Raw genomic sequence first — 26469 nt, forward strand, 5'->3', positions numbered from 1 at the left:
GTGCGCCCAAGCCACTGCGCTTGCGCGCTCAGGGGATTGGCCAGTTTCGCTGACGTGCATCTCTCGACGACGCCACCGTCTGGACGTGGCTCCAAGAGTCGGGAGACGCCGGCTGGGGCACATGCGTACTGGGCGACGGACAAAGTCCCACAATACCTCGCTTCGTCACTTCCAATCAGACTCAGGGCGAGACGCTTCCGCTCGGATAAAGGCATTGTCGGGGTGATAGTACTTGCTTCCGGAAAGGCGAGCTGAGCATTATGGGTTAGGTGAGGAACCTCGCCCTCTTCTATTACGGTACGCGCGATGGGAATTCCCTGATGCCATGAACTTAGACGTCTCACACACGGGGCCAGACGCTTGCCTTAGTTAACGCGTGAAGACCGGCCCGGCCTTTTGCAGAGAAAAGTGGTTAAAAGCCGACTTGTGGGCCGAGAAACTGTGGCATCCTAATGAGCTAAGGCGAGACGCTTCGACCACCACGCTAGGTTATTCTGAAGATCTTTAATTCTATCAAGGCGAGAGCGCTCCAAGACATGTTCATCGGCTATTGCTTTTTAAAGAGAAGGCAACGAGGAAGTCTTGCTTTTCTTGTACTTTTTCTCCTAGAAGCAGCATGAAAGACTTACTCCTTAGGTTGAGGAAGTGGAAAGCCTCTTGATCAGGCCTGGCGCGGTGGCTCACCGTGCCCGGCCTGCTACACCTTCTTAAATTCACAACAATGATTAATTTATTAGACTCATTGCCAGGATAAAGATTTAATCTGTTTTTCTAATAGTGCCGTCCTTTGTGGTTCTGTAGTTGCTTATTCCAACTGGCATATTTCCATAGGATGGGGTTGAATAAGAAAAACTTGCAAACTTTCAAAAACAGTAAGCTATTTTTGTATTTTTGAAGGCTTGCTGAGTAACGCTTCTCTTGGTACCACTACTTTATCTACCCTTCAGAGACTGTTGTTTCTTAGGAGTGGCCCTGGGCAATTAAAAGCAAAAACTTCTGGCCAGGCACAGAGGCTCAGGCTTGTAATCCCAGCACTTTGGGAGGCCGAGGTGGGCGGATCACGAGGTCAGGAGATCCAGACCATCCTGGCTAACACGATGAAACCCCGTCTCTACTAAAAACGGAATACATTAGCCGGGCGTGGTGGCGGGCGCCTGTGGTCCCAGCTGTTCGGGAGGCTGAGGCAGGAGAACGGCGTGAACCTGGGAGGCGGAGGTTGCAGTGAGCCGAGATCGCGCCACTGCACTCCAGCCTGGGCGACAGAGCAAGGCTCCGTCTCAAAAAAAAAACAAAAAACAAAAAAAAACAACAAAAAAAACCGAAAACTTCTTTACTCAGAAGTACCCTCCTTTGCACTGGAGATACATGTAAAGAGTTGCTTAGCAGTTGAATAACCTAAATTGCATTTTGGAAGCTTGCTAAATGACAGACCTTCTTGTATCCTTTTGTGAACCCCCAAAATCTGAGACAGGTCCCAGCTAATTTAGAAAGTTAATTTTGCCAAAGTTGAGGACACGCGCCCGTGACACAGCCTCAGGAGGTCCTGTGTAGACATGTGCCCAAGGTGATCAGAGCACGGTTTAGTTATATACATTTTAGGGAGACATGAGACATCAATCAACATATGTTAAGATGAACATTGGTTCGTTCTGAAAAGACGGGACAACTCAAAGCAAAGGCAGGAAGACTAATTGGGGAGAGGGCTTCCAGGGCATAGGTAGATAAGAGACAAATGGTTGCATTCCTTTGAGTTTCTGATTAGCCTCTCCAAAGGAGGCAATCAGATACGCGTTTATCTCAGTGAGCAGAGGGGTGACTTTCAATAGATGGGAGGCAGGTTGGCCCTAAGCAGTTCCCAGTTTGACTTTTCTCTTTAACTTAGTGAGGTGGAGGCCCCAGTCTTCAACTGATTCTTAGGGTCTTCTTAAATTGACTAAATTTCGCAAAAGACAAATCGTATGAGCCCTCCTCCCTGTAACTTATTCCAAATCTTAATCCATGTTTTCTGTTTAGTTATGCAAAATAAATCTAAAGAATTCTTTTCTCCATCTCTAGCCTCCAAAACCTGAACCAAAACAAAAGTTGTCAAAACAGATTTTTCAGTAAGAATACGCTACACATCAAGTGGTTAATGTAAATTACAAAACAGGATGTTAATGGCAGACTATAATATCTCTATTGTACAGATAAAATAATAAGGGTCAGAGAGATTAAATAATCTGCCTAAGGTCACACAGCTAAAAGCAGTGGAACAGGTATAAGAATCCATTTCTTTTAGTATTAACACTTTTTTTTTTTTTTTAAATAAGTGGATTCAGGCTGGTCTGGAATTCCTGGGCCCAAGCGATCCTTCTACCTCGGCCTCCAAAGTGTTGGGATTACAGGTGTGAGCCAGTACACCCAGCCATTAACACTCTTAACCACTATACTATACTACCTTCTTACATTTATTTATTTATTTATTTATTCGAGACAGGGTCTCACTTTGTCACCCAAGCTGAAGTGCAGTGGCATCATCTCGGCTTACTGGAGCCTCAACCTCCTGGGATCAAGTGATCCTCCCACTGGAGGCCTGAGCCACTGTTTCTGGCCAAATTTCTTTTTCTTTCTTTCCTTTCTTTCTCTTTTTTTATTTCCTTCATCATTCTCTCCCTTTCCCTTCCCTTTTCCCTTCCCTTCCCCCTTCCGTTCCCTTTTCCCTTCCCTCCCTTCTCCCTCCCTTCCCTTTTTCCTCCCGCCTCAGCCTCCCAAGTAGCTGGTACCACAGACATGTCCCACCATGCTCAGCTATTTTATGTATTTTTGGTAGAGTCGGCGTTTGGTAGAGACCAGCATGTTGCCCAAGCTAGTATCCAACTCCTGAGCTCAGGTGATCCACTCACCTTGACCTCCCAAAGTGTTGATAGCAGAGGTGTGAGCCACCGTGCCTGGACCCCAGATTTGTTTTTATTTTATTTTATTTTTCTAGGTCAGGCACGGTGGCTCACACCTGTAATCCCAGCACATTGGGAGGCCAAGATGGGAGAATCACTTGAGCCCAGAAGTTCCAGACCAGCCTTGGCAATATAGAAGATGCCATCTTCCATATCTCTTCCTTTTTTCTTATATCTCTTCCTTTTTTCTTTCTTTTTTTTTTTTTTTTTTTTTTTTTTTTTTTTTTTGAGACAGTCTCGCTCTGTCGCCCAGGCTGGAGTGCAGTGGAGCTATCTTCAGCTCACTGCAATCACTGCCTCCTGGGTTCAGGTGATTCTCCTGCCTCAGCTGCCCAAGTAGCTGGGACTACAGGTGCTCACCACCACACCCGGCTAATTTTTTTTTTTTTAGTAGAGATGGGTTTCACTATGTTAACCAGGCTGGTCTTGAACACCTGACCTCCAGTGATCTGCCCGCCTCAGCCTCCCAGAGTGCTGGGATTACAGCTGTGAGCCACTGTGCATGGCCCTCCTTTGAATTTTTTAAAGCATTTGAGCAGATATATTCTATAAATAGTGGTACTATTTAATAGCAATAAGTGGTTATTGAGCACTTACAATACGCCAGTCATTGTACTTAATGTGCATTATCCCATTTAATCCTCTCAACAGTTTAATCCATGCCACTCACCTTGTTCTCTGCAAGACTGATTCAATTCTGTTAGTCCCCTTATTCATTGCACGACAATATAATTTTTGCCATTTCCTCCTAACCTTTGTAAACTCTACTTTGATCTCATCTGACTGTAATCCACCACTGCTCTTGTTTAAAGTTCACATTCTCTAAACATTGTTATTTATCTGCACAGTACAAGAATATCTGTGCTTCTACAGAGAGTCTTGTCTACCCACTTTCCCTTCCAGAAGGGGAGTGGTATGTGAATTCTGAGTGTTTAGATCATTTGGCCCAACCTATTACCTCTCAACAACTCAAGCCATGTAGTTAAAAACCTTCCCTTACGTTCAGTGCCCTTTATTGTCTCTTTTTTTTTTTTTTTTTTTTTTTTGAGACAGAGTCTCGCTCTGCTGCCCAGGCTGGAATGCAGTGGCATGATCTCAGCTCACTGCAACCTCCACCTCCCGGGTTCAAGCGATACTCCTGCCTCAGCTGGGACTACAGGTGCGCGCCAGCACGCCTGGCTAATTTTTGTATTTTTAGTAGAGATGGGGTTTCACCATGTTGGCCAGGCTGATCTCCAACTCCTGACCTCAGGTGATCCACCCACCTCAGCCTCCCAAAGGGCTGAGATTACAGGCATGAGCCACTACGTCCAGCCTACCATTTAGCATTTATAAAAGTTTCACAGTTAGGCCAAGTGCGGTGGCTTGTGCCTGTAATCCCAGCACTTTGGGAGGCTGAGGCAGGTAGATTACCTGAGGTCGGGAGTTTGAGACCAACCTGGCCAACAGAGTGAAACCCCGTCTCTACTAAAAACACAAAAATTAGTCAGGCGTGGTGGTGGGCGCCTGTAATCCCAACTACTCGGCAGGCTGGGGCAGGAGAATGACTTGAACCCGGGAGGCAGAGGTTGCAGTAAGCCGAGATCGTGCCACTGCACTCTAGCCTGGGCAACAGAGCGAGACTCCGTCTCAAAAAAAAAAAAAGTTTCACAGTTGAAGAAATTAGGTAGCTTAAAGCTAAATATCCAAGACTATTTGCCATGTACCACTGCAACATTAATGAAATAAGGTTATTTCACAAAATCTTCCTCCCCTTGCCCAAATCTCCATCCTTCCTGGCTGTACAAATATTTTCATGTTTATTTTTTATTTTTATTTTATTTTTTTAAAGACAGAGTCTTATTCTGTTGCCCAGGCTGGAGTGCAGTGGCATGATTTTGGCTCACTGCAACCTCTCCCTCCCAGGTTCAAGTGATTCTTGTGCCTCAGCCTCCAGAGTAGCTGGGACTACAGGCATGAGCCACCATGCCTGGCTAATTTTTGTATTTTAAGTAGAGACAGGGTTTCATATGTTGGCCAGGCTGGTCTTGAACTCCTAGCCTTAAGTGATCTGTCCACCTCCCAAAGTGTTGGGATTACAAGCATCAGCCACCATGGCCAGAAGTGTATATATATATGTGTGTGTGTATATATATATATATATATATATATATATATATTTTTTTTTTTTTTTTGAGATGGAGTTTTGCTCTGGTTGCCCAGGCTGGAGTGCAATGGTGCGATCTCAGCTCACCACCCTCACCTCCTGGATTCAAGTGATTCTCCTGTCTCAGCCTCCCAAGTAGCTGGGATTACAGGCATACACCACCACACCTGGCTAATTTTGTATTTTTAGTAGAGGTGGGGTTTCTCCATGTTGGTCAGGCTGGTCTCAAACTCCTGATCTCAGCCTCCCAAAGTGCTGGGATTACAGGCGTGAGCCACCGCACCCAGCCCAGAATTTTTTTTTTTTTTGAGACAGAGTCTTGCTCTGTCACCCATGCTAGAGTGCAGTGGCATGACCTCAACTCACTGCAGCCTCCGTCTCCCGGGTTCAAGCAGTTCTCTGCCTCAGTCTCCCAAGTAGCTGAGATTACAGGCATCTGCCCCCACACCTGGCTAATTTTTGTAATTTTAGTAGAGACAGGGTTTCACCATCTTGGCCAGGCTGGTCTTGAACTCGACCTCGTGATCCACCCGCCTTGGCCTCCCAAAGTGCTGGGATACAGGCATGAGCCACTATGCCCGGCAGAAATTTTTTTTAATGTATCACAATTACTTAAATATCTTCCAAGCTACAAAACATAGAAAAGAGATTAATCTACAAATTTTTTCCCTCTAAAAATTAGATTTACTGATTCATGTAATACTGTCTTCATGATAAATGTTGGTTGATAGTGTTAAATAATCACCTACTGTTAAATTCATGTGTCTATATGGTTCTCAAATTTTAACAGAATTCTCAAACAAAGCCTGAGGGTTTGTTAAAACTGGAATGCTAAAAACTGGGCATGGTGGCCCACACCTGTAGTCCCAACTACTTAGGAGGCTCATTGGAGCCTAGGAGTTAGAGTCTAGCCTGGACAACAAAGCAAGACCTCATGTGTCATGTCTTTCTTTTTCTTTCTTTCTTCCTTTTTTTTTTTTTTTTTTTTGAGACAGAGTGTCACTCTATTACCCAGGCTGGAATGCAGTGGTATGATCATGGCTCACTGCAACCTCAAGCTCTTAGGCTCAAGTGATCCTCTTCTCCTGAGCAGCTTGGACTATAGGCATGTGCCCCCATGCCTGGTTAATTTTTAAAGTTTTTTTTATAGATGGGGTCTTGCTTTGTTGCCTATGCTGGTCTTGACCCCCTGGCTTCAAGCAATCCTCCCACCTGAGCCTCCCGAAGTATTGTGATTAAAGGTGTGAGCCACCATGCCAGCCAAGACTCCAGCTTTTTTTTTTTTTTTTTTTGAGACGGAGTCTCGCTGTGTCACCCAGGCTGGAGTGCAGTGGCGCGATCTCGGCTCACTGCAAGCTCCGCCTCCCGAGTTTACGCCATTCTCCCGCCTCAGCCTCGGAGTAGCTGGGACTACAGGCGCCCGCCACCACGTCCGGCTAATTTTTTGTATTTTTAGTAGAGACGGGGTTTCACCATATTAGCCAGGATGGTCTCGATCTCCTGACCTCGTGATCCACCCGCCTCGGCCTCCCAAAGTGCTGGGGATTACAGGCTTGAGCCACCGCGCCCGGCCGACTCCATCTTTTAAAACAAAATAACTAAATTGCTGGGACTGTCACTTCTAGCCAAGATGAAGTAACAAAAACCAGATTTACCCACTCACCTAAAATAAACAGAAACAAACTAGGCAGCAAATAAGAAATAATGGCTTTTGAAGACACTGGACATCATGTATCAAAGGACAATAATCCCTAAAAGAGAGAACACAAATGCAGGGAGCCGGGAGATTGCCCCAGTTTATTGCCTTGGGAATGTGTCTAAGTTGCAGCACAGAAACGGGGAACAGAGTTAGCCTGGTGGACTCTTTGAGCTGAGAGTCTAGGGAAACCAAACCTTAGGACAGAATTCCAGAGAGGAGAGAGCAGCACAGAAAGAGAGAAATCTGCAGAAGTTTCCTTAGAATATTCAGCAGAGTACTTATTAGCACATGAATCTGAGCAAACTACCCAAAACCACGGGGAAAATCGACAGGTAAGGTTAGAGGAAACAGCGCCCAGGGTTGGCTGGAAACAATGCCTGGTCCTATCAGCCAGATTGAAAAAATCCCATAACCTGTGGGACAGTGGGTGGAGTACTCAAAAAGGTCTTGCCTCACTGATGAAAAATAATTCTAGATTGAGCACTACTCTGGATCTACCTAACAAATTATTAAAAACCTGAAAAGATCAAATTATTTCCCAGTCATTTAACTACATCCTAGAACAAAGCTCACAAGGATTTAAAGTAAAACAAAAATACACAATATCCAACAAGGTAAAAATCTGGCATCTAATCCAAAATTACTGGGCATGCAAAGAGGAAGGAATACATGACCATCATGATGAGAATAATCGATCAATTGAAACCAACATAGAACTGACAGAGATGTTACTTTAAATAAGTAAAGACATGTAAGATATTTTTTAAAAGACTTGAGCATCTAGAAATAACTACAATGTCTGAGATGAAAAATACACTAGATGGAATTAATAGTAGATTAAACTACACAGAAGAAAAGATTAATAAACTCATAGAAATAGGAGCTATTCAAAATGAAATAGAAAAGAGTCAAAAAGGAAAAATGAAGAGCATCAGTGAGCTGTGAAATAGCCTCAAGTAGCCTAATACATGGGTAACTGAAGTCCCTAAAAGAAGGGAAGAGGGACAGAAAAAAATATGTTAAGAAATAATGACCAATGATCCACATTTTCCCAAATTTGGTTAAACCACAGGTACAGATGCTTTACTAACCCCAAGCACAAGAAACATGAAGAAAATTATATCAAAGTATATTGCCATCAAATAAGTCAAAACCAGTGATAAAGAGGAAATCTTAAAAGCAGTCAGAGAAAAAGAGACTTAGTAACCATATAGGAACAAAGATAAGGGTGACATCATATTTCTCACTGGAAACACTGCAGGCAAGAAGACAGTGGAGTAACACCTTAAAATAGTGAAAGTAAAAAAAGTCACCCTAGAAATATATATCCAGCAAAAAGATCTTATAAAAAGAAGGAAAAATAAAGATGCTTTCAGACATGCAAAAGTTGAAAGAATTCCTTGACAGTATACCTATACTACCAGAAATGTTAAAGGCAGTGTTTCAGGCAAAAGAAAAATGATACCATATGAATCTACCCAAGGAAATAGCACAGGAAAATATTAAGTATAATAGTATATATGTTAACTTTTCAATTTAAAACTTTTTTTAAAAAAAGATAACTGTTTAAACAAAAATAACATACTGTGAGAGTTTTAACACACAAAAGTAAAATTTATCAACAATAATGTAAGGACTGGAATAAAAAAATGGAAACATTATTGTAAGATTCCTATTCTATACAGGAAGTGGTATAATATCATTGAAGGTAGACTAGTTAAGTTAAACATGTATACAATATACCTTAAAGTAACCACTAAAATAATAAAAGAATTATACCTAATAATCACTCAAAAGAGAGAAAGTGAAACCATTAGCAATATTCTATTACAGTGGCTCACGTCTTAGTCCCAACACTTCAGGAGGCCGAGGCAGGTGGATCACAAAGCCAGGAGATTGAGACCATCCTGGCCAACATGGTGAAACCCCGTGTCTTCTAAAAATACTGATATCTTGACACTGTACTTCAGCCTGGTGACAGAGCGAGAGTCCGCCTCAAAAAAAAAAAAAAAAAAAAAAAAAAAAAAGAAAAATCTATTAATTTGAAAGAACCCAGGAAAAAAAGGAAAAAGAGAACAAAGAGCAGATAAGACAAATAGAAAACAAATAGCAAGATAATAGACTCAAACCTAACTCTATAATGAAATGATATAAACATACCAATTAAAAAGGCAAACGTCTGAATAAAAAAGCAAGAATGAACTATATGCTACATACAAAAAAAACTTCTTTTTTTATTTTTTTGGAGACAGAGTCTCTCTCTGTCACCCAGGCTGGAGTACAGTGGTGTGATCTCAGCTCACTGCAAACTCCGCCTCCTGGGTTCAAGTGATTCTCCTGTCTCAGCCTCCCAAGTAGCTGGGATTACAGGTGCCCACCACCACAACCAGCTAATTTTTTGCATTTTAGTAGAGATGGGGTTTCACCGTGTTGCCCAGGCTGGTCTCAAACTGCTGAGCTCAGGCCATTTGCCTGCCTCGGCCTCCCAAAGTGCTAGGATTACAGGCATGAGCCACTGCCCGGCCATAAAAAAAACTTTTTTTTTTTTTTTTTTTGAGACACAGTCTTACTCTGTCACCCAGGCTAGAGTGCAGTGGCACGATCTCGGCTTACTGCAACCTCTGCCACCCAGGTTCAAGCGATTCTCCTGCCTCTTGGCTCCCAAGTAGCTGGGATTACAAGTGCCCGCCACTGCGCCTGGCTAATTTTTGTTATTTTTCGTAGGGACAGGGTTTCACCATCTTGGTCAGGTTGGTCTCAAATTCCTGACCTTGTTATCTATCCACCTCAGCCTCCCAAAGTGCTGGGATTACAAGCGTAAGCCACCACACCCGGACTAAAAAATTTCTAAAATATAAAGACATAGACGGCACACCTGTGACTCACGCCTGTAATCCCAGCACTTTGGGAGCCGCGGCGGGTGGATCACGAGGTCAGGAGATCGAGACCATCCTGGCTAACACAGTGAAACCCCATCTCTACTAAAAATACAAAAAAATTAGCCGGGCGTGGTGGCGGGCGCCTGTAGTCCCAGCTACTCGGGAGGCTTAGGCAGGAGAATGGCGTGAACCCGGGAGGCGTGAACTCAGTTTGCAGTGAGCCAAGATCATGCCACTGCACTCCAGCCTGGGTGACAGAATGAGACTCCGTCTCAAAAAAAAAAAAAAAAAAAAAAAAAGGATAAAAGAAATATAAAGACACAAATTGGTTAAGAGTGTAAGTATGGAAAAGATGTACCATGCTAACACTAGTCAAAAGAAAGCTAGGATAATTCTACTAATATCAGATAAAGTAGATTTTAGAACAAGGAATACATGAATCCACAATTACAATTATTATAATCAAGAGATTTCAATAGCCCTCTCTTATATATGACAACAAATAGGCAGAAAATCTGACATGAACAATACTATCAGCCAACTTGACCTAACTGACATTTATAAAATACTCCACCCAACAACAGCAAAATACACATTGTTCTCAAGTGTGTACCCAGAACATTTACCAAGATAAACTATATTCTGGGCCATAAAACAAATCTTAAATTGGAAAGGATTCAAGTCATACCAAGTATGTTCACAGACCACACTGAAATTAAATTAGAAGTCAATAACAAAAGATTTTTGGAAAATCTGCTGCTTTAGTTTGTGTTTTTAGAAAAAAAATTTTGAAGGGGAAATCTGCAAATAACACCCTTCTAAATAACCCATGGATCAAGAAGTCATTATATAAAAAAAAAAAAACACCTGCTGGACACAGTGGCTCACACTTGTAATCGTTTTTTTTTTTTTTTTGAAACGGAGTCTCGCTCTGTCGCCCAGGCTGGAGTGCAGTGGCGTGATCTCGGCTCACTGCAACCTCCGCCTCCCGGGTTCACGCCATTCTCCTGCCTCAGCCTCCCGAGTAGCTGCGACTACAGGTGCCTGCCACCACGCCCAGCTAATTATTTTTGTATTTTATAGTAGAGGGAGGCCGAGGCGGGTGTAATCCTTTTTTTCTAAAAACACAAAGGTCAGGAGTTCAAGACCAGCCTGACCAAGGTGGTCTCTACAAAAAATACAAAAATTATCCAGGCGCAGTGGCAGGCGCTTGTAATGCCAGCTACTTGGGAGGCTGAGGCAGGAGAATCGCTTGAACCCAGGCGACAGAGTTTGCAGTAAGCCGAGATTGTGCCATTGCACTCTAGCCTGGGTGACAGAGTGAAACTATGTCTCAAAAAAAAAAAAAAAAAAGTTTTTTTTTTTTTATGGCCGGGCAGTGGCTCCACCTGTAATCCTGGTACTACAGGTATCCACCCCTGCACCTCGCTAATTTTTTGTATTTTAGTAGAGACGAGGTTTCACTGTGTTGTCCAGGCTGGTCTCGAACTCCTGAGCTCAGGCAGTTCACCCACCTCGGCCTCCCAAAGTGCTAGGAAAAAGAACTGGAAGTCATTATCTTAAATGAAATAACTCAAACAGAAAGTTAATACTAATGATCTCACTTATAAGTAGGAGCTGAACAATATGTACACATGGAAAAAAAATTATAAGGACTCTGAACTGAACGAAAAAAAATATAGAACATATTAGAATTTGTGTGATGACACTAAAGCAGTACATAGGGGGAAGTTTATAGCACTAAAAGCTTAGAAAAGAAGAATGGTCTCACGTCAACAACTTCAACTTCTGCCTTGAGTAACTAAAAAAAGAGAGACAAAATTAAAACCAAAGTAAACAAAAGACAAAAGCAGAAGTCTATGAAATTGAAAGAAAAATATAGGCCAGGCGTGAGCCAGCACCTTGGGAGACTGAGGCGGGCCATTTGAGGTCAGGAGTTTGAGACTAGCCTGGCCAACATGGTGAAACCTCATCTCTACTAAAAACATAAAAGCTGGGCGTGGTGGCGTGCTCCTGTAATCCCAGCAACCCAGGAGGCTGAGGCAGGAGAATCGCTTGAACCCGGGAGACGGAGGTTGCAGTGAGCCAAGATCATGCTACTGCACTCCAGTCTGGATGATGGAGCGAGACTCTGTCTCAAGAAAAAAAAAAAAATACAGAAAATCAATAAATACAACCAAAACATGATTGAGATCAGTAAAACTGATAAGCCTCTAATATCAGGAATGAGAGGTTACATCACCACAGGGTCTCCAGATATTAAAAGGATAATGAGGGAGTAATTTTATGTCCATAAATTTGACAACTTAGATGAAATGGACAAATTTCTCGAAAGACAAACTACCAAAGCTCACTTGAAGAAACAGACAGGCCAGGTGTGCTGCTCATGCCTGTAATCCTTGCACTTTGAGAGGCCAAGGCAGGAGGATCGCTTAAGCCCAGTAGTTAGAAAGCAGCCTGGGCAACATGGCAAAACCTCATCTCTACAGAAAAATACAAAAAATTAGCCAGGTGTGGTGGTGTACGGCTGTACTCCCAGCTACTCAGGAGGCTGATGTGGCAGGATCACTTGAGCCCAGCAGAGAGAGGCTGCAGTGAGACATGAGTGCACCACTGTAGTAGCTTAGGCTACAAAGTGAGACCTTGTCTCAAAGAAAAAAGAAGGAAGAAGAAGAAGAAAAGAAGAAGGAGGAGGGGGGGAAGAGGAGGAGGAGGAGAAGAAGAGGAGGAGGAAGAGAAGGAAGAGAAGAGTAGGAGGAGGAGAAAGAAGAAGAAAGAAAGAAGAAAGAGAAGGAGAAAGAATAAAGGAGGAAGAGGAGGAAGAGGAGAAGAAACAGACTACCTTAATAGCCTTGTATCTATTTTAAAAACTAAAAATGTAGTTAAATACCATCCCACAGAAAATTCTAGGTCCAAATAGCTTAACTGGTAGATCCTACCAGACCTTTAAGGAAGATATAATACCAATTTGACACAAACTTCCAACTCATTCTATGAAGCCTGATACCGAAAGCAGACAAAGACATTACCAAAAAAATGACAAACCAGTATGTCTCATGAACATAGATGCAAAAATTCAAAAAAATTTTAGCAAAGATCATAAAAAAAATTCTAGGCCAGGCACAGTGACTTGTGTCTGTGATCCTTGCACTTTGGGAGGCTGAAGCAGGAAGATCATTTGAGCTCAGGAGTTTGAGACCAGCCTGGGTAACACAGTGAAACCTCGTCTCTACAAAAAATTTAAAAATTAGCCAGGTGTAGTGACACAAGCCTGTAGTCCCAGTTACTTGGAGGCTGAGGCTAGAGGGTTGCTTAAGCCCAGGAGGTCAAGGATGCAGTGAGCTATGATCAAACCACTGCACTCCAGCCTGAGTGACAAAGCAAGACCCTGTCTAATAAAAAATTCTAGAGATGTGAATCAAAACCACAATGAGATACCATCTCACACCAGTCAGAATGGCTGTTATTAAAAAGTCAAAAAATAACAGATGTTGGCAAGGTTGTGGAGAAAAAGGGAATGCTTATATGCCATTGATAGGAATGCAGATTAGTTCAGTCCCTGTGGAAAGCAGTTTGGATATTTCTCAAAGTAAAAATAGAACTATCATTTGACCTAGCAATCCCATTACAGGGTATATACCCAAAGGAAAATAAATCATTCTACCAAAAAAAACACCTGCACTCATGTCTTTATTGCAGCACTATTCACAATAGCAAAGACATGGAATCTACCCAGGTGCCCATCAAGAGTGGATAGGGCCAGGCTTGGTGGCTCACACCTGTAATTCCAGCACTATGGGAGGCCAAGGTGGGAGGATCACTTGAGCCCAGGAGTTTGAGACCAGCCTGGGCAACACTGTGAAACCTCATTTCTACAAAAATTATTTTTAAAAAATTAGCCAAGTGTAGGGGCACACACCTGTGGTCCCAGCTACCAGAAAGGCTGAGGTGGGGGGACCCCTTGAGCCTGGGAGGTCAAGGCTGCAGTAAGCCGAAATCGTGCCACCACACTCTAGCCTGGGCAACAGAGTGAGACTCTGCCTCAAAAATAAATAAATAAATAAATAAATAAATAAATAAATAAATAAATAAGTGTGGTACATATACACCAAGGAATACTATATACCCATAAAAAAAGAACAAAATTGAGTCCTTTGCAACAAGGTGGTTGCAGCTGGAGGCTATTATCCTAAGCAAATTAATGCAGAAACAGAAAACCAAATGCTACAGGTTCTCACCTGTAAGTGGGAACTAAACACTGGGTACACACAGACACAAAGATGGGAACAATAAACACTGGGGAGGGTTTCACCATGTTGCCCAGGCTAGTCTCAAACTCCTGGGCTCAAGTGATCTGCTTGCCTTAGCATCTCAAAGTGCTGGGATTACAGGTGTAAGCCACTCCACCCAGCCAACAAATGTGTTTGTCAAATATATTTGTTAAATGTATATTAATATACACACTTGTTAAATAGATTTAATACATTTGTTAAATAGTTTATATGTAGCCCGTTATTGATAAAAACTCTCAGGCAGGCCGGGCACAGTGGCTCATGCCTGTAATCCCAGCACTTTGGGAGGCCAAAGCGGGGGGATCACAGTGTCAGGAGATCGAGGCCATCCTGGCTAACACGGTGAAACCCTGTCTCTACTAAAAATACAAAAAATTAGCCCAGTGTGGTGGCAGGCGCCTGTAGTCTCAGCACCTCAGGAGGCTGAGGCAGGAGAATGGTGCGAACCCGGTAGGCGGAGGTTGCAGTGAGCTAAGATCGCGCCACTGCACTCCAGTCTGGGCAACAGAGCGAGACTCTACCTCAAAAAATACATAAATAAAACACCTCTCAGGCAAACTAGAAACAGAAGGGGACTTCATCAACTTGATAAAGAACATCTACGTGTTGTATGAAAGGAGAGGTTAGCACTTCCCTTGGCAAGGATGGAAGAGGGCCTCAGGCCTGACAACATGTATACGGTTAAGGCATTGCCACCTACTTCATGGCGTCTAGCCATCGTTATTTTTGGTGGGTGCAGTGGCTCACACCTGTAATCCCAGCACTTTGGAAGCCAAGGCAGGTGGATCATGAGGTCAGATGTTGGAGACCATCCTAGCAAACATGGTGGAACCCCATCTCTACTAAAACACAAAAATTAGCTGGGCATGGTGGTGGGCCTGTAGTCCCAGCTACTCAGGAGGCTGAGGCAGGAGAATTGCTTGAACCTGGGAGGCGGAGATTGCAGTGAGCCAAGATCATGCCACGGGACCCCAGCCTGGGCAACAGAGCAAGACTCTGTCTCAAAAAAAAAAAAAGAACATCTATAAAAAACCTACAGCTAGTATCATAATTAGTGATGAAAAATTGAGGCCAGGCGCAGTGGCTCACGCCTGTAATTCCAGCACTTTGGGAGGCTGAGGCGGGTGAATCACCAGATCAGGAGTTTGAGACCAGCCTGGCCAAGATGGTAAAACCCCGTGTCAACTAAAAATACAAAAATTAGCTGGGCACAGTGGCAGGCACCTGTAGTCCCAGCTACTCGGGAGGCTAAGACAGGAGAATCACTTTGAACCTGGGAGATGGAGGCTGCAGTGAGCCGAGATCGTGCCACTGCACTCCAGCCTGGGTGACAGAGCAGGACTCCATCTCAAAAAAAAAAAAAGAAAAGAAAAGAAAAATTGAATGCTTTTCTTTTAAGATCAGAAAGAGCTGGACAAAGTGGTACATGTCTGTAATCCCAACTACTCAGGAGGCTGAGGCAGGAGGATCATTTGAGCCCAGGAGTTTGACAGCAACATAGCAGAAACCCCTCTCAAAAAAAAAAAAAAAAAAAAAAAAAGTTTTAAAAAAGAAAAATGTTTAAAAATGAGTATGTCTGCTCTTACCAATGCTATTCAACATTGCATTGGGGATTCTAGCCAGTGTAATCAAAGAAAAATAAATAAAGGTCACCCAGATTGGAAAGAAGTAAAACAGTCTTTATTCACAGATGGCATAGTCTTCTATGTAAAAAATCTGATGGAATCTTCAAAAAAGGCTACTAGAATAAATGAGTATAGCAAGATTATAGGATACAAGATCAATATACATATATGTACAGTACTAGTATTTTGAACAAATTTTTGAAAACTTGTAAATTTAAATTTTTTAAAAATATCATTTGCAACATCAAAAATATGATAGGCTTAGAGATAAATCTGACAGAAGATATGATAGACTTGTGTTGATAATTACAAAATATTGCTGAAATTAAAATATACATAAATGGAAAACAAACATACATATACTTTGTTCATGATTCAGAAGACTTGAAATTATTCAATTCTCCCTCAAATTGATCCATAAATTCAATGCAATCCCAATCAAAATCCCAGCAGGAATTTGTGTAGAAATTCATAAGCTGATTCTAGAATTCGTATGGAAATGTAAAGTAATTAAGTAAGCAAAACAGCCTTTAAAAAGGACACAAACTGGAGGGCTAACACCACCGGTTTCAACAATAAAGCTACAGTAATCAAGCAATGTGGTATTGGCATAAAGACAGACATATACAGAATAGTGGCACAGAATAGGAAGCATAAAAATAAAAATAAACCCACACATATATATATATGGACAACTGAATTTTGACAAAGGTACAACAAAGCCAATGCAACTGATTTTTGGCAATAATAATCACCTTTCAACAAATGGTGCTGGGACAATTAATATTCATATGCAAAAAACAAAACAAAAAAAAACCCTTAAATTCATACTTCACATACACACTAAAACTAATTCCAAATGGTTTATAAACCTAAATGCAAAACCTAGAACTGTAAAACTGCTAGCAGAGGCTGAGCATGTTGGCTAACACCTGTAATCCCAGCACTTTGAGGGGCTGAGGCAGGCGGATCACGTGAGGTCAGGAGTTGGAGACCAGCCTGACCAGTATGGTAAAACCCCATCTCTTCTAAAAATACAAAAATTAGCCAGGTGCGGTGGTGCACGCCTGTAATCCCAGCTACTGGGGAGGCTGAGGCAGGAGAATTGCTTGAACCCGGGAGGCAGAGGTTGCAGTGAGCTGAGATTGCACCGCTGCACTCCAGCCTGGATGACAGAGCAAGAGTCCATCTCAAAAAAAATAAAAATAAAAATAATAGAAAAAAACATAGGTCTTTGTGACCTTGGGTAAGAACACAACACTTAAAAGAAAAAATTCGTAAGTTGAACTAAATCAAAATTAAAAACTGCTTTTCAAAAGACACTTTTAAAAATGAAAAAAAAGTCATAAACTAGGGGTGGAGGGATCTTTGCAAAGCATGTATCTGAAAAAGAACTTGTATCAAGAACATATGGAGAACTCTGGCTGGGCTCAGTGGCTCACACCTGTAATCCCAGCATTTTGGGAGGCCAAGGTGGGTGGATCACTTAAGGTCAAGAGTCCAAGACCAGCCTGGTCAACATGGCGAAACCCCATCTCTACTAAAAATACAAAAATTAGCCAGGCATGGTGGTGGGTGTCTGTAATCCTAGCTACTCAGGAGGCTGAGGCAGGGGAATCACTTGAACCTGGAGGTGGAGGTTGCAGTGAGCCAAGATCGTGCCACTGTATTCCAGCCTGGGCAACAGAGTGAGACTCCATCTCAAAAACCAAACCAAACCAAACCAAAAACAAACAAAAAGAACATTATAGATAACTCTCAAGTCACAACCACAGGAAATTACATAATAAGCAAAAGCTTGGAGCACTTTACCAAGAAGATACAGAGAAGGCTAATAAGCACATGAAAACATGCTCAGCATCAAAGGTCATTAGCAAAATGTAAATTAACATCTCAATAAGGTACCAATACAAACCTATTAGAATGGCTGACATTAAAAAGTCTGACCACACCAATTGTTAGTTGAGACGTGGAACTTTCATACAATACTCCTAGAAATAAAATAGTACAACCACTTTGGGACAGTTTGGCAATCTCTTAAAAAAGTTAAACATTCACCTACCATATGACCAAGACATCCCCCTCATACCACTCCTAGGTATTTACATAAGAAAAAAGGAAATATATGTCCATCCAAGGACTAGTACATGAGTTCACAGCAGCTTTATCTGTAATAGCCAAAAACTAGAAACAATCCAAATGTCTATCAACAGGTAAGTGGGTAAAAAATGTGTTATACCCCTATAACACAATACTACTTACCAATAAAAAGAAATGACTTGCTGATACAGGCAACAACATGAATGAATCTCAAAATCATCATGCTGAGTGAAAGAAGTCAGACCTCCTCCCCACCAAAAAACAGAAAGAGTATATATACTGTATGATTCCACTTACATAAAACTCTAGAAAATACAAACTATAGCAACAGAAAACATCTATAATGGTTGTTTGGGGGAGACAGAAAGGAGTGCAAATGGGCATAAGGAAATTTTGGGGGTGATGAAAATGTTCACTATCTTGGCTGTGATGACGGTTTTATGGGTGTATTCAAATGTGAAAACTTATCAAATTATACAATTTAAATATGTTCAGCTTATTGTATGTCTATTGTACCTCAATAAAGCTGTTTTTAAAAAGTATGATTTGTGGCTGCGTAAGGTGGCTAACGCCTATAATCCCAGTACTTTGGGAGGTGGAGGCAGGAGGATTGCTTGAGCCCAAGGAGTTTCAGACCAGCCTGGGCAACATAGCGAGAACTCATCTCTACAAAACAACAACAAATAAACAAACAAAAAAACTGATTTGTTGAGTTCTACCACCAGAGCCTCTGATTATAAAAATATTTACCCATTTCATTAAATGAATGCAATCATTTCAAGTTTCCTACTGAAGGATAAAAATTCATTCACTTAAGGCTGGGCGCAGTGGCTCACACCTGTAATCCCAGCACTTTGGGAGGCTGAGGCGGGTGGATCACCTGAGGTCAGGAGTTTGAGACCAACCTGACCAACATGGTGAAACCCTGTCTCGACTAAAAGTACAAAAATTAGCTGGGTGTGGTGATGCACGCCTGTAATCCCAGCTACTCGGGAGGCTCAGGCAGGAGAATAGCTTGAACCTGGGAGGTGGGCGTTGCAGTGAGCCGAGATGGCGCCATTGCACTCCAGCCTGGGTGACAGAACAAGACTCACTCTCAAAAAAAAAATCATTCACTTAATAAGAAGTATAACTCTGGAATATAAAGTTACTATTTTCCAAAAGTATTTCAGTCAATGTAGAAGCAATTTATACCATAATGTATTCAGACTGGCTGACATGGAAAAATGTGAGGGACAGGCAAAAACATGTAGGATCTATGAAGTCCGGCTTTCTAATGGTTAAGACAAAAATAGCATAATGATGACAAGAATGGGGAGGCAAAAATAAACAGAAGATTGCAAGTCTAGTGGTAAAGCTAGTAAAATGGAATGAGGCATGATTATTGAACAACAAAATCTTTTAAAATTTTTTAAAAATATTTTTTCTTTTAAAAATATTTTTTCTTTTGTAGACAGGGTCTCACTCTGCTGTTCAGGCTGAGTGAAATGGCATGATAACAGCTCACTGCAGCCTCCAACTCCTGGGCACACACTATCCTCCCACCTTAGCCTCCCGAGTAGCTTTGACCACAGGCATGTACCACCATGTCTGACTACTTTTAAAAAACTTTTTTTAGAGATGGGGTCTCAGGTGCAGTCGCTCATGCATGTAATCCCAGGATTTTGGCAGGCCAAGACAGATCACTTGAGGTCAGAAGTTCAAGACCAGCCTGGCCAACATGGTGAAACCCTGTCTCTACTAAAAATACAAAAATTAGCCAGGTGTGGTGGCACATACCTGTAATCCCAGCTACTTGAGAGGCCGAGGCAGGAGGATGGCTTCAACCTGGGAGGTGGAGGTTGCAGTGAGCAGAGATCATACCACTGCACTCCAGCCTGGGTGACAGTGTGAAACTCTGTCTCAAGAAAAAAAAAAAAATAATAATATAATGTAGTTGCTACTTTTAAAAAATAAGAGGAAGAAGTAAAAATAATTGGAGATTTGGGTTTTAAAAAAAGTAGCAAATGAAGGAGAATCTAGCAACTAAAATATTTTTTTGAGAGCGGTCTTGCTCTGTCACCCAGGCTGGAGTGCAATGGTGTGATTATGGCTCACCACAACCTCTACCTCCTAGACTTAGGCCACCCCCCCTCACCTGCCTGAGCCACCTGAGTAGCTGGGACTGCAGGCGTGTGCCACCATGCTCTGCTAATTTTTTTATTTTTTTGTAGAGACGGGGTCTCACTTTGTTGCCTAGGCAGATCTTGAACTCCTGAGCTTAAACGACCCTCCTGCCTCAGCCTCCTGAAGTGCTGATATTATAGGTATGAGCCAATACATACGGCCAATATTTTTACCAGAATATTTCATAAAATCAATGCACTGCTAGGAAAGATATGCAGCCACTTAACTGATCTGTCTAAACAGAACTGTTCGCCTGTTGATAGTGAAGTACACAGGGTTTTCATTTGAAGTCCTTAAAAAAACAAACAATCTGGCAGGAAACAAAAGGAATCTCATAATGCTCAGGTTTCATTAACTATGCATTTTCTCCAAGTAGTCCAACCCCACTCAGAAATAACACAAAATATCCAAGTGCTTTAAAATCCAAGGCCTTTAATTTAGTTTTTGGTAATGACCATAAATGCCTTCATAAAAACCTCTTTTTCACTGTAAATAGAAGGCACTAGGCATTACATAATACCCTTAAAGCAGTGATTCCTCCTGATGCTGGTAGAGATAAAACATTTAACGTCAAGGTTTACACAGTAACAGAGTCTTCTTTAAAAAAAAAAAAAGACAAATCTCAAAATCACAAACCAAAAATTATCAGTCAGTCTTTCTCAGGTTCCCAATGCAAATTTACATCATTTTTACAAGTACATAGTTTGAAATTAAGAGATAAACTAGGTATGATACGGTTTTCAACATGTGTTAGGTTTCAGTTAAATACAGTAAAAATGAAGACACCATTATCATGCTAATTGGCATCTTTTGCTACTGTTTAGCTGTGCAAAATAAACTTGAAATGATACATCCTGTAGTGGTATAATTTAAAAGATCCTTGATATGACACCAACAACTTGCAAATTCTGGTCACAAACTGTATATAAATTGTACGATTATTAAAATATACCTTTTTGAAAAATAATAAGATAACCATTTATACCTAAATAAGGTTTCCCAGAAAGTTATGAAATACTTTTAGCATATAAAAGTAGTTGCCCCTTTTCTGAAAAGTCAGCTGTTGTTTCACAAAATAACTCATATGATCCAAGGCAAATGATTTCTTGAATGCCATATTCTCTCTATGACTTTGAGGTATGCTTCAAGAGACTGTATCCATAAGAACAGGGCACATTTGGATATCAGACCACAGTTACAAATGCAAGGAATCTTTCTTGGGTCAGGAATGCCCTTAAAAGTTATAGCAAGAGAACAAAAGATAGCTTCTGAAGCCATATCCTTTACAAATACATACAACTAAATTTGGTTATTTAGAGGATAATTCAAGACACAGCTATTAACCACATGCTGTGTCATGTGTGCCTATTATAATTAGTGGCTTCTGGCCGGGCGTCATGGCTCACGCCTGTAATCCCAACACTTTAGGAGGCCAAGGCAGGCGGATCACTTGAGGTTGGGAGTTTGAGACCAGCCTGACCAACAAGCAGAAACCCCGTCTCTACTAAAAATACAAAATCAGCCAGGCGTGGTGGCGCATGCCTGTAATCCCAGCTACTTGGGAGGCTGAGGCAGGAGAATCGCTTGAACCCGGCAGGTGTAGGATGCAGTGAGCCAAGATCACACCATTGCACTCTGGCCTGGGCAACGAGTGAAACTCCGTCTCAAAAAAAAAAAAAAAAAAAAAAAGTGGCTTCTGCAGGATACTCTTTTTCAAACACAAACCAAACAACCTTACTCTACCAAATCACATTCTTCTATTTTTGGCAAGGCAGTATTGTTTAAACAAAACAGAAACAAAAACAACAACAACAAACGCTAACCATAACAGTGACTCATGCAAAAGTTTCCATGTCAAACAACAGTAGGAAAAGCGTTCTGAGAAACATTAATGTTGGGAAAAATAAAACACTACCAAACAAATAATGCCTGACATCAATCTTATCATCACTCAAATAAGTATCACATAAAAAACTCATGAATGCCTTTGAAATAAGAATAGTTCAGTTTAAAAAAATAGCTGATTATGAGATTTATAATTAAAATGTCTTTGAAAAGCATCCAAGTTCATTAGCTTAAACATTTAATAATATTTAAATTAGTATTTATTATTTAATTTTTTATTTTTGTTGAGACAAAGTCTCACTACATCACCCAAGCTGGAGTCCAGTGGTGTAATCTCAGCTCACTGCAGCCTCCACCTCCCAGGTTCAAGTGATTCTCGCATCTCAACCTCCCAAGTAGCTGGTATTACAGGTGTGTGCCACCATGCCTGGCTAATTTTTGTATTTTTAGTAGAGATGGGGTTTCACCACGTTGGCCAGGCTGGTCTCGAACTCCTGACCTAAGGTGACCTGTCCGCCTTGGCCTCCGAAAGTGCTAGGATTACAGGTGTGAGCCACTGCACCTGGCCTAATGTTTAAATTAATAAAGGGTAAGAGAAAATAAACTCTTCCATAATTAATACTAGATGCCTCCTTGTCTTTGGAGAAACTGGTAAGATTAAATTTTGCAAATGGAAGAGAAAATAATGAAAATCTATATGACAACTGAAAAAAATCCATCATGTGTATTAATAAACACAATGGGTAGCAAGAAACATTTTTTTTAAACAATGATCACTCAACAGAATACCTTATAAAATTACATATCATAATGAAGCTAAGGAAAAGCTTCAAGACTAGCAGCTGAACTGTGAAACATGTAGGACAACAGAAGGCACTACATAAGCATCAATTCCTTCTAACCATAGGACAGTTCAGTCTTTCTGTTCTTAAGAAGATAGCCAGTGTGAATGTTATTTTTATATCCCCCTGAGTTTTAACATGATTGGGCAAAGCAGCACCAATTTAAAAAAATATCTGCAATGCCAGCACTGCAGTATGAAATCACTAATACTGATGGCCCACAAGTCTCTCATAAGAGCACTTTAGAACATGATTAAAAATATAGAAATGCCTTTCGGTGTTTCAGTATTAAAGTGGAACCACCACAGATATCCACTTTAAAAATAATGCACTAAAAAGTTCTGTTTATACAATACAGTCTTTCTACCCTGTTAACTAGCATTCATGGCAATTCTCCACTCTGCTGCCACTGAGAGATCTCCTTTGTGCGTCTGGTTGAAATGTCAGTATGCTTCCTGATGCATAATCCTTTTTGGCTGGAAAATCTTGGCAAATATCATGTCATGCCCGTTTTGAGCAGTATGCCTTGCAGGTCCTCTGGCAATGCTAAGATAATGGCATCTATGTGTGTCCGTAACTTTTCCATAGTGTCAGGTTTCACAGGTAAGTGCTCTCGATCAGCCTGCAACTATATAAGGACATTTCATAGCATTTAAATTATCCTCAGAATCTGTATTAATACATTACATTCTCTAAATAAACCATTTTAAAAGTCTAACAATTGGATACTTTCAGTCTTAGACCAAAATTTACAGAAACTAAAAAAGCAAGGAGCATTCCATTTAAACAATATGTTATTGAGCTCAGTAAAAGGCTTCTATGTAAATTCATAATAATACCTAGAAATATAAGCAACAATGTTTTGATAGAGCTTATTAGATTCTATGTAGATAACGTTAGAATAATATGGCATCATTATGGTCTGTTTCAGTGACCAAGTATTTTCAGCAATACCTACCATCATTTGACCAATTTCAAGCCCTCTCATTTAAAAAGTTACTTCTGTGAACTATCATGGGTTGTCAGCTCACATGAGAGGAAAATATCTTCACAGAGAAGTCAATTTAATCATTGGCTGTTTTGGCTACATACCAGCTTATTTTTCAGCTTCAAGACAAGGTCTACTGTTTCTACTTCTGTGTGTTTCTGGATCCAGAGAAGTAAGTCCTAGAATAAATAAAATCCCAAATCAGTAAATTCTCAAAATAATATTCAAACCTCTATTTCAATAGGTAAGGCTACTGTGAAGGAAAGACAAGAAGGAAAAGGAGAACAAAGTATTTATCCCAGATATAGCATTAAGTGCAAGAATAATTCTCATAATATTCTAATAACTGTTAATTTTCTGCATTAGCCAGAATAACTGTCTCATATTTGGAAGCAAAACAAAATGTACTGAGGTGGCTTTTTTAGATCAAGCAAGAAAAACAAAATTGCAACTCAAACTGTAATAGTAACCCCCACTGCCACTAAGTAGTGACTAATTTATAAGGAACATTTGTTAACAAATCAAGAGAACTGAACATGAATTTACTACTGGATGTAAACTTCATGTTTTCAGATAAGCTCTTCCTGGGCTTGTGCTGCAGGTGCATTCATCACATTCCTTTTCTCAAAGCCACAGTCACTGGGAGTTTATGAGCAGAAAGTTATCACTGAGGCTAGCACGCCTCGCATTTAAAGCTAAATATAAATGAAAGTAAGACCATCCCCTTTTATTTTCGTAAGTAGTTTAAAAGAGCCTGGTAATACAGAACATAAAAAACAAATCAGTCCACATTTTTAAAAGTGTTAATACTCACTAAAAAAGGTAAATACATCGTAACAGCAAAAGATGTGGAGTTAGGCTTCTTGGATTAGAATCCTTACTCTACCCAGTAATGTGCTGGTAAATATTTAACAAGTGGTTCTCCAAAAGAGGTTTCTGGTTTGTCGCATTTGCCAATTTCTGTGGTGTAGTACTCCCGCTGTAGGCTATTTCAAGCTGCCAACCTGAGGTCACTGAATGCAGAGCTGAGAAGAGATGTGCACAGAGAAGAGATGTGCACAGTTGGCTCTTGTGAGCCAATGCAAGTGGACTCCAGCACACTGTTGGCTCCACTACTTAGCAGGGATGTGATCTGAGGCAAGTCATTTAACTTCTAAGCCAAATGTTTCCCATAATGTAGTTCATAATACACCTACCTCAAAGAATCATTATAAAGATTAAAAGAGATTATCTATATAAAGCCCCTATAATGTCCTTGGCACACAGCACATGATCTAGAAAAGTTAGTCATTATTACTATTTATAAAGAGTGGATAAAGGGTACAATCTTCAACCTCTAAGCATAATTATCTTTATTTTCAACAGTTGTTAATCATTACACAAACACAGAGTTTTCGAACCTCTTCACAAAGAGCTTCTAGATGGAGTGCCTCCAATTTTTGGATCATTTCCTTCCTCCGGGTCTTAAACCAGCCATCAAAATTTGGAGACTTTAGGAAATGCCTATAAAAATACATTTTAAAAAAGTAAAGTTTGATTATAACTTATTTCCTTTCCTCAATACCTTTCCTATTCAGAGAACCATGTCAAACTTTAGAATTCTTTTTTTTTTTTTTTTTTTTTTTTTTTGAGACGGAGTCTCGCTCTGTCACCCAGGCTGGAGTGCAGTGGCCGGATCTCAGCTCACTGCAAGCTCGGCCTCCCGGGTTCACGCCATTCTCTGGCCTCAGCCTCCCAAGTAGCTGGGACTACAGGCGCCCGCCACCTCGCCCGGCTAGTTTTTTTTGTATTTCTTAATAGAGACGGGGTTTCACCGTGTTAGCCAGGATGGTCTCGATCTCCTGACCTCGTGATCCGCCCGTCTCGGCCTCCCAAAGTGCTGGGATTACAGGCTTGAGCCACCGCGCCCGGCCTAGAATTCTTTAAAAAGAATAAGTTTAAGTCTAGTTTTTTGTTTTGTTTTTAAATAAAGCACGACACATGGGTGTAAAACAGGAAAAAAAGACTAACCGGTAAAGTCCAATCCAATCGCCTTTTATTCTAGAGGTTAGCTGAGGTCCTGTTTTCTCAAGTGTTTTCATAAATTCTTCTGGAAGAAACTGTCTTAATTGAGGTGGACTCTAGAAAACAGGAAATATAATATTTAGAAATTAGGAGTGGATATGTTCACAGAAGTTAATTACAGTTAGAGGACCCAAATAGATTTGAATATATTCATACCTTCCATGGGGAAATACTTTTCTGCAAAGGCATCAAGCTTGCCACATACCTTTCCTAAAACCAAAAAAAAAAAAGTTAATAAAAGGAGTGTCTTCAAAAATATTTAAACAGACCTACTTAAAAGAAATGGGTCTTTTAAGTTTTTAATCATATGCCCTTTCAATGGATGGCAACAACTCCATCACTCCTCACAACAGATATAGCTAAATTTAGACTGACGTGGGAAGTCAGATTTCAAATAAAATTCAACTAAATCTTGGGTAAACCAAGGGACTACATTTTTTTTTTCTTTTTTGAGACAGAATCTTGTTCTGTTGCCCAGGCTGGAGTGCAATGGCGTGATCTTGGCTCACTACAACCTCCGCCCCTTCAGGTTCAAGCAATTCTCCTGCCTCAGTCTCCCAAGTAGCTGGGATTACAGGTGTGCACCACCACGCCTTGCTAATTTTGTATTTTTAGTAGAGACAAGGTTTTACCATGTTGGTCAGGCTAGTCTCAAACTCCTGACCTCGTGATCCACCCGCCTTGGCCTCCCAAAGTGCTGGGATTACAGGCGTGAGCCACCGTGCCCAGCCCTTTTTTTTATTTTTATTTTTATTTTTTGAGATGCAGTCTCGCTCTGTTGCCCAGTGGCACATGGCAGTGGAGTGCAGTGGCGCAATCTCAGCTCACTGCAAACTCTGCCTCCAGAGTTTAAGCAATTATCTGCCTCAGCCTCCCAGGTAGCTGGAATT

At 41.1% G+C, this 26469-nt stretch overlaps 1 protein-coding gene and 1 non-coding gene across 6 annotated transcripts in view; one reads left to right on the top strand and one right to left on the bottom strand.

Moving 5' to 3' along the window:
- Nucleotides 1-14552: 14552 nt before the first annotated feature.
- Nucleotides 14553-14675, top strand: LOC112427146 (U6atac minor spliceosomal RNA). Its single transcript, XR_003018613.1, has one exon. It is a non-coding gene; the product is annotated as a U6atac minor spliceosomal RNA (small nuclear RNA).
- Nucleotides 14676-20252: 5577 nt separating this feature from the next.
- The window catches only part of LOC105482718 (DENN domain containing 6A), a 71421-nt gene continuing 65204 nt past the window's right edge, over nt 20253-26469 (bottom strand). For all 5 annotated transcript variants that reach the window (XM_011742996.2, XM_011743003.3, XM_011742997.3 and 2 more), the window contains 5 exons: nt 25736-25789; nt 25526-25635; nt 24916-25018; nt 23620-23694; nt 20253-23155 (listed from right to left, as the gene is read on the bottom strand). In XM_011742996.2, coding sequence (XP_011741298.1) covers nt 23024-23155; nt 23620-23694; nt 24916-25018; nt 25526-25635; nt 25736-25789 — 474 coding nt within the window. In that variant the 3' untranslated portion in view covers nt 20253-23023. The remainder of the gene's footprint in view (nt 23156-23619; nt 23695-24915; nt 25019-25525; nt 25636-25735; nt 25790-26469) is intronic.

Source organism: Macaca nemestrina, chromosome 2 (genome assembly GCF_043159975.1).
Source record: "Macaca nemestrina isolate mMacNem1 chromosome 2, mMacNem.hap1, whole genome shotgun sequence".
Taxonomy (NCBI): domain Eukaryota; kingdom Metazoa; phylum Chordata; class Mammalia; order Primates; family Cercopithecidae; genus Macaca; species Macaca nemestrina.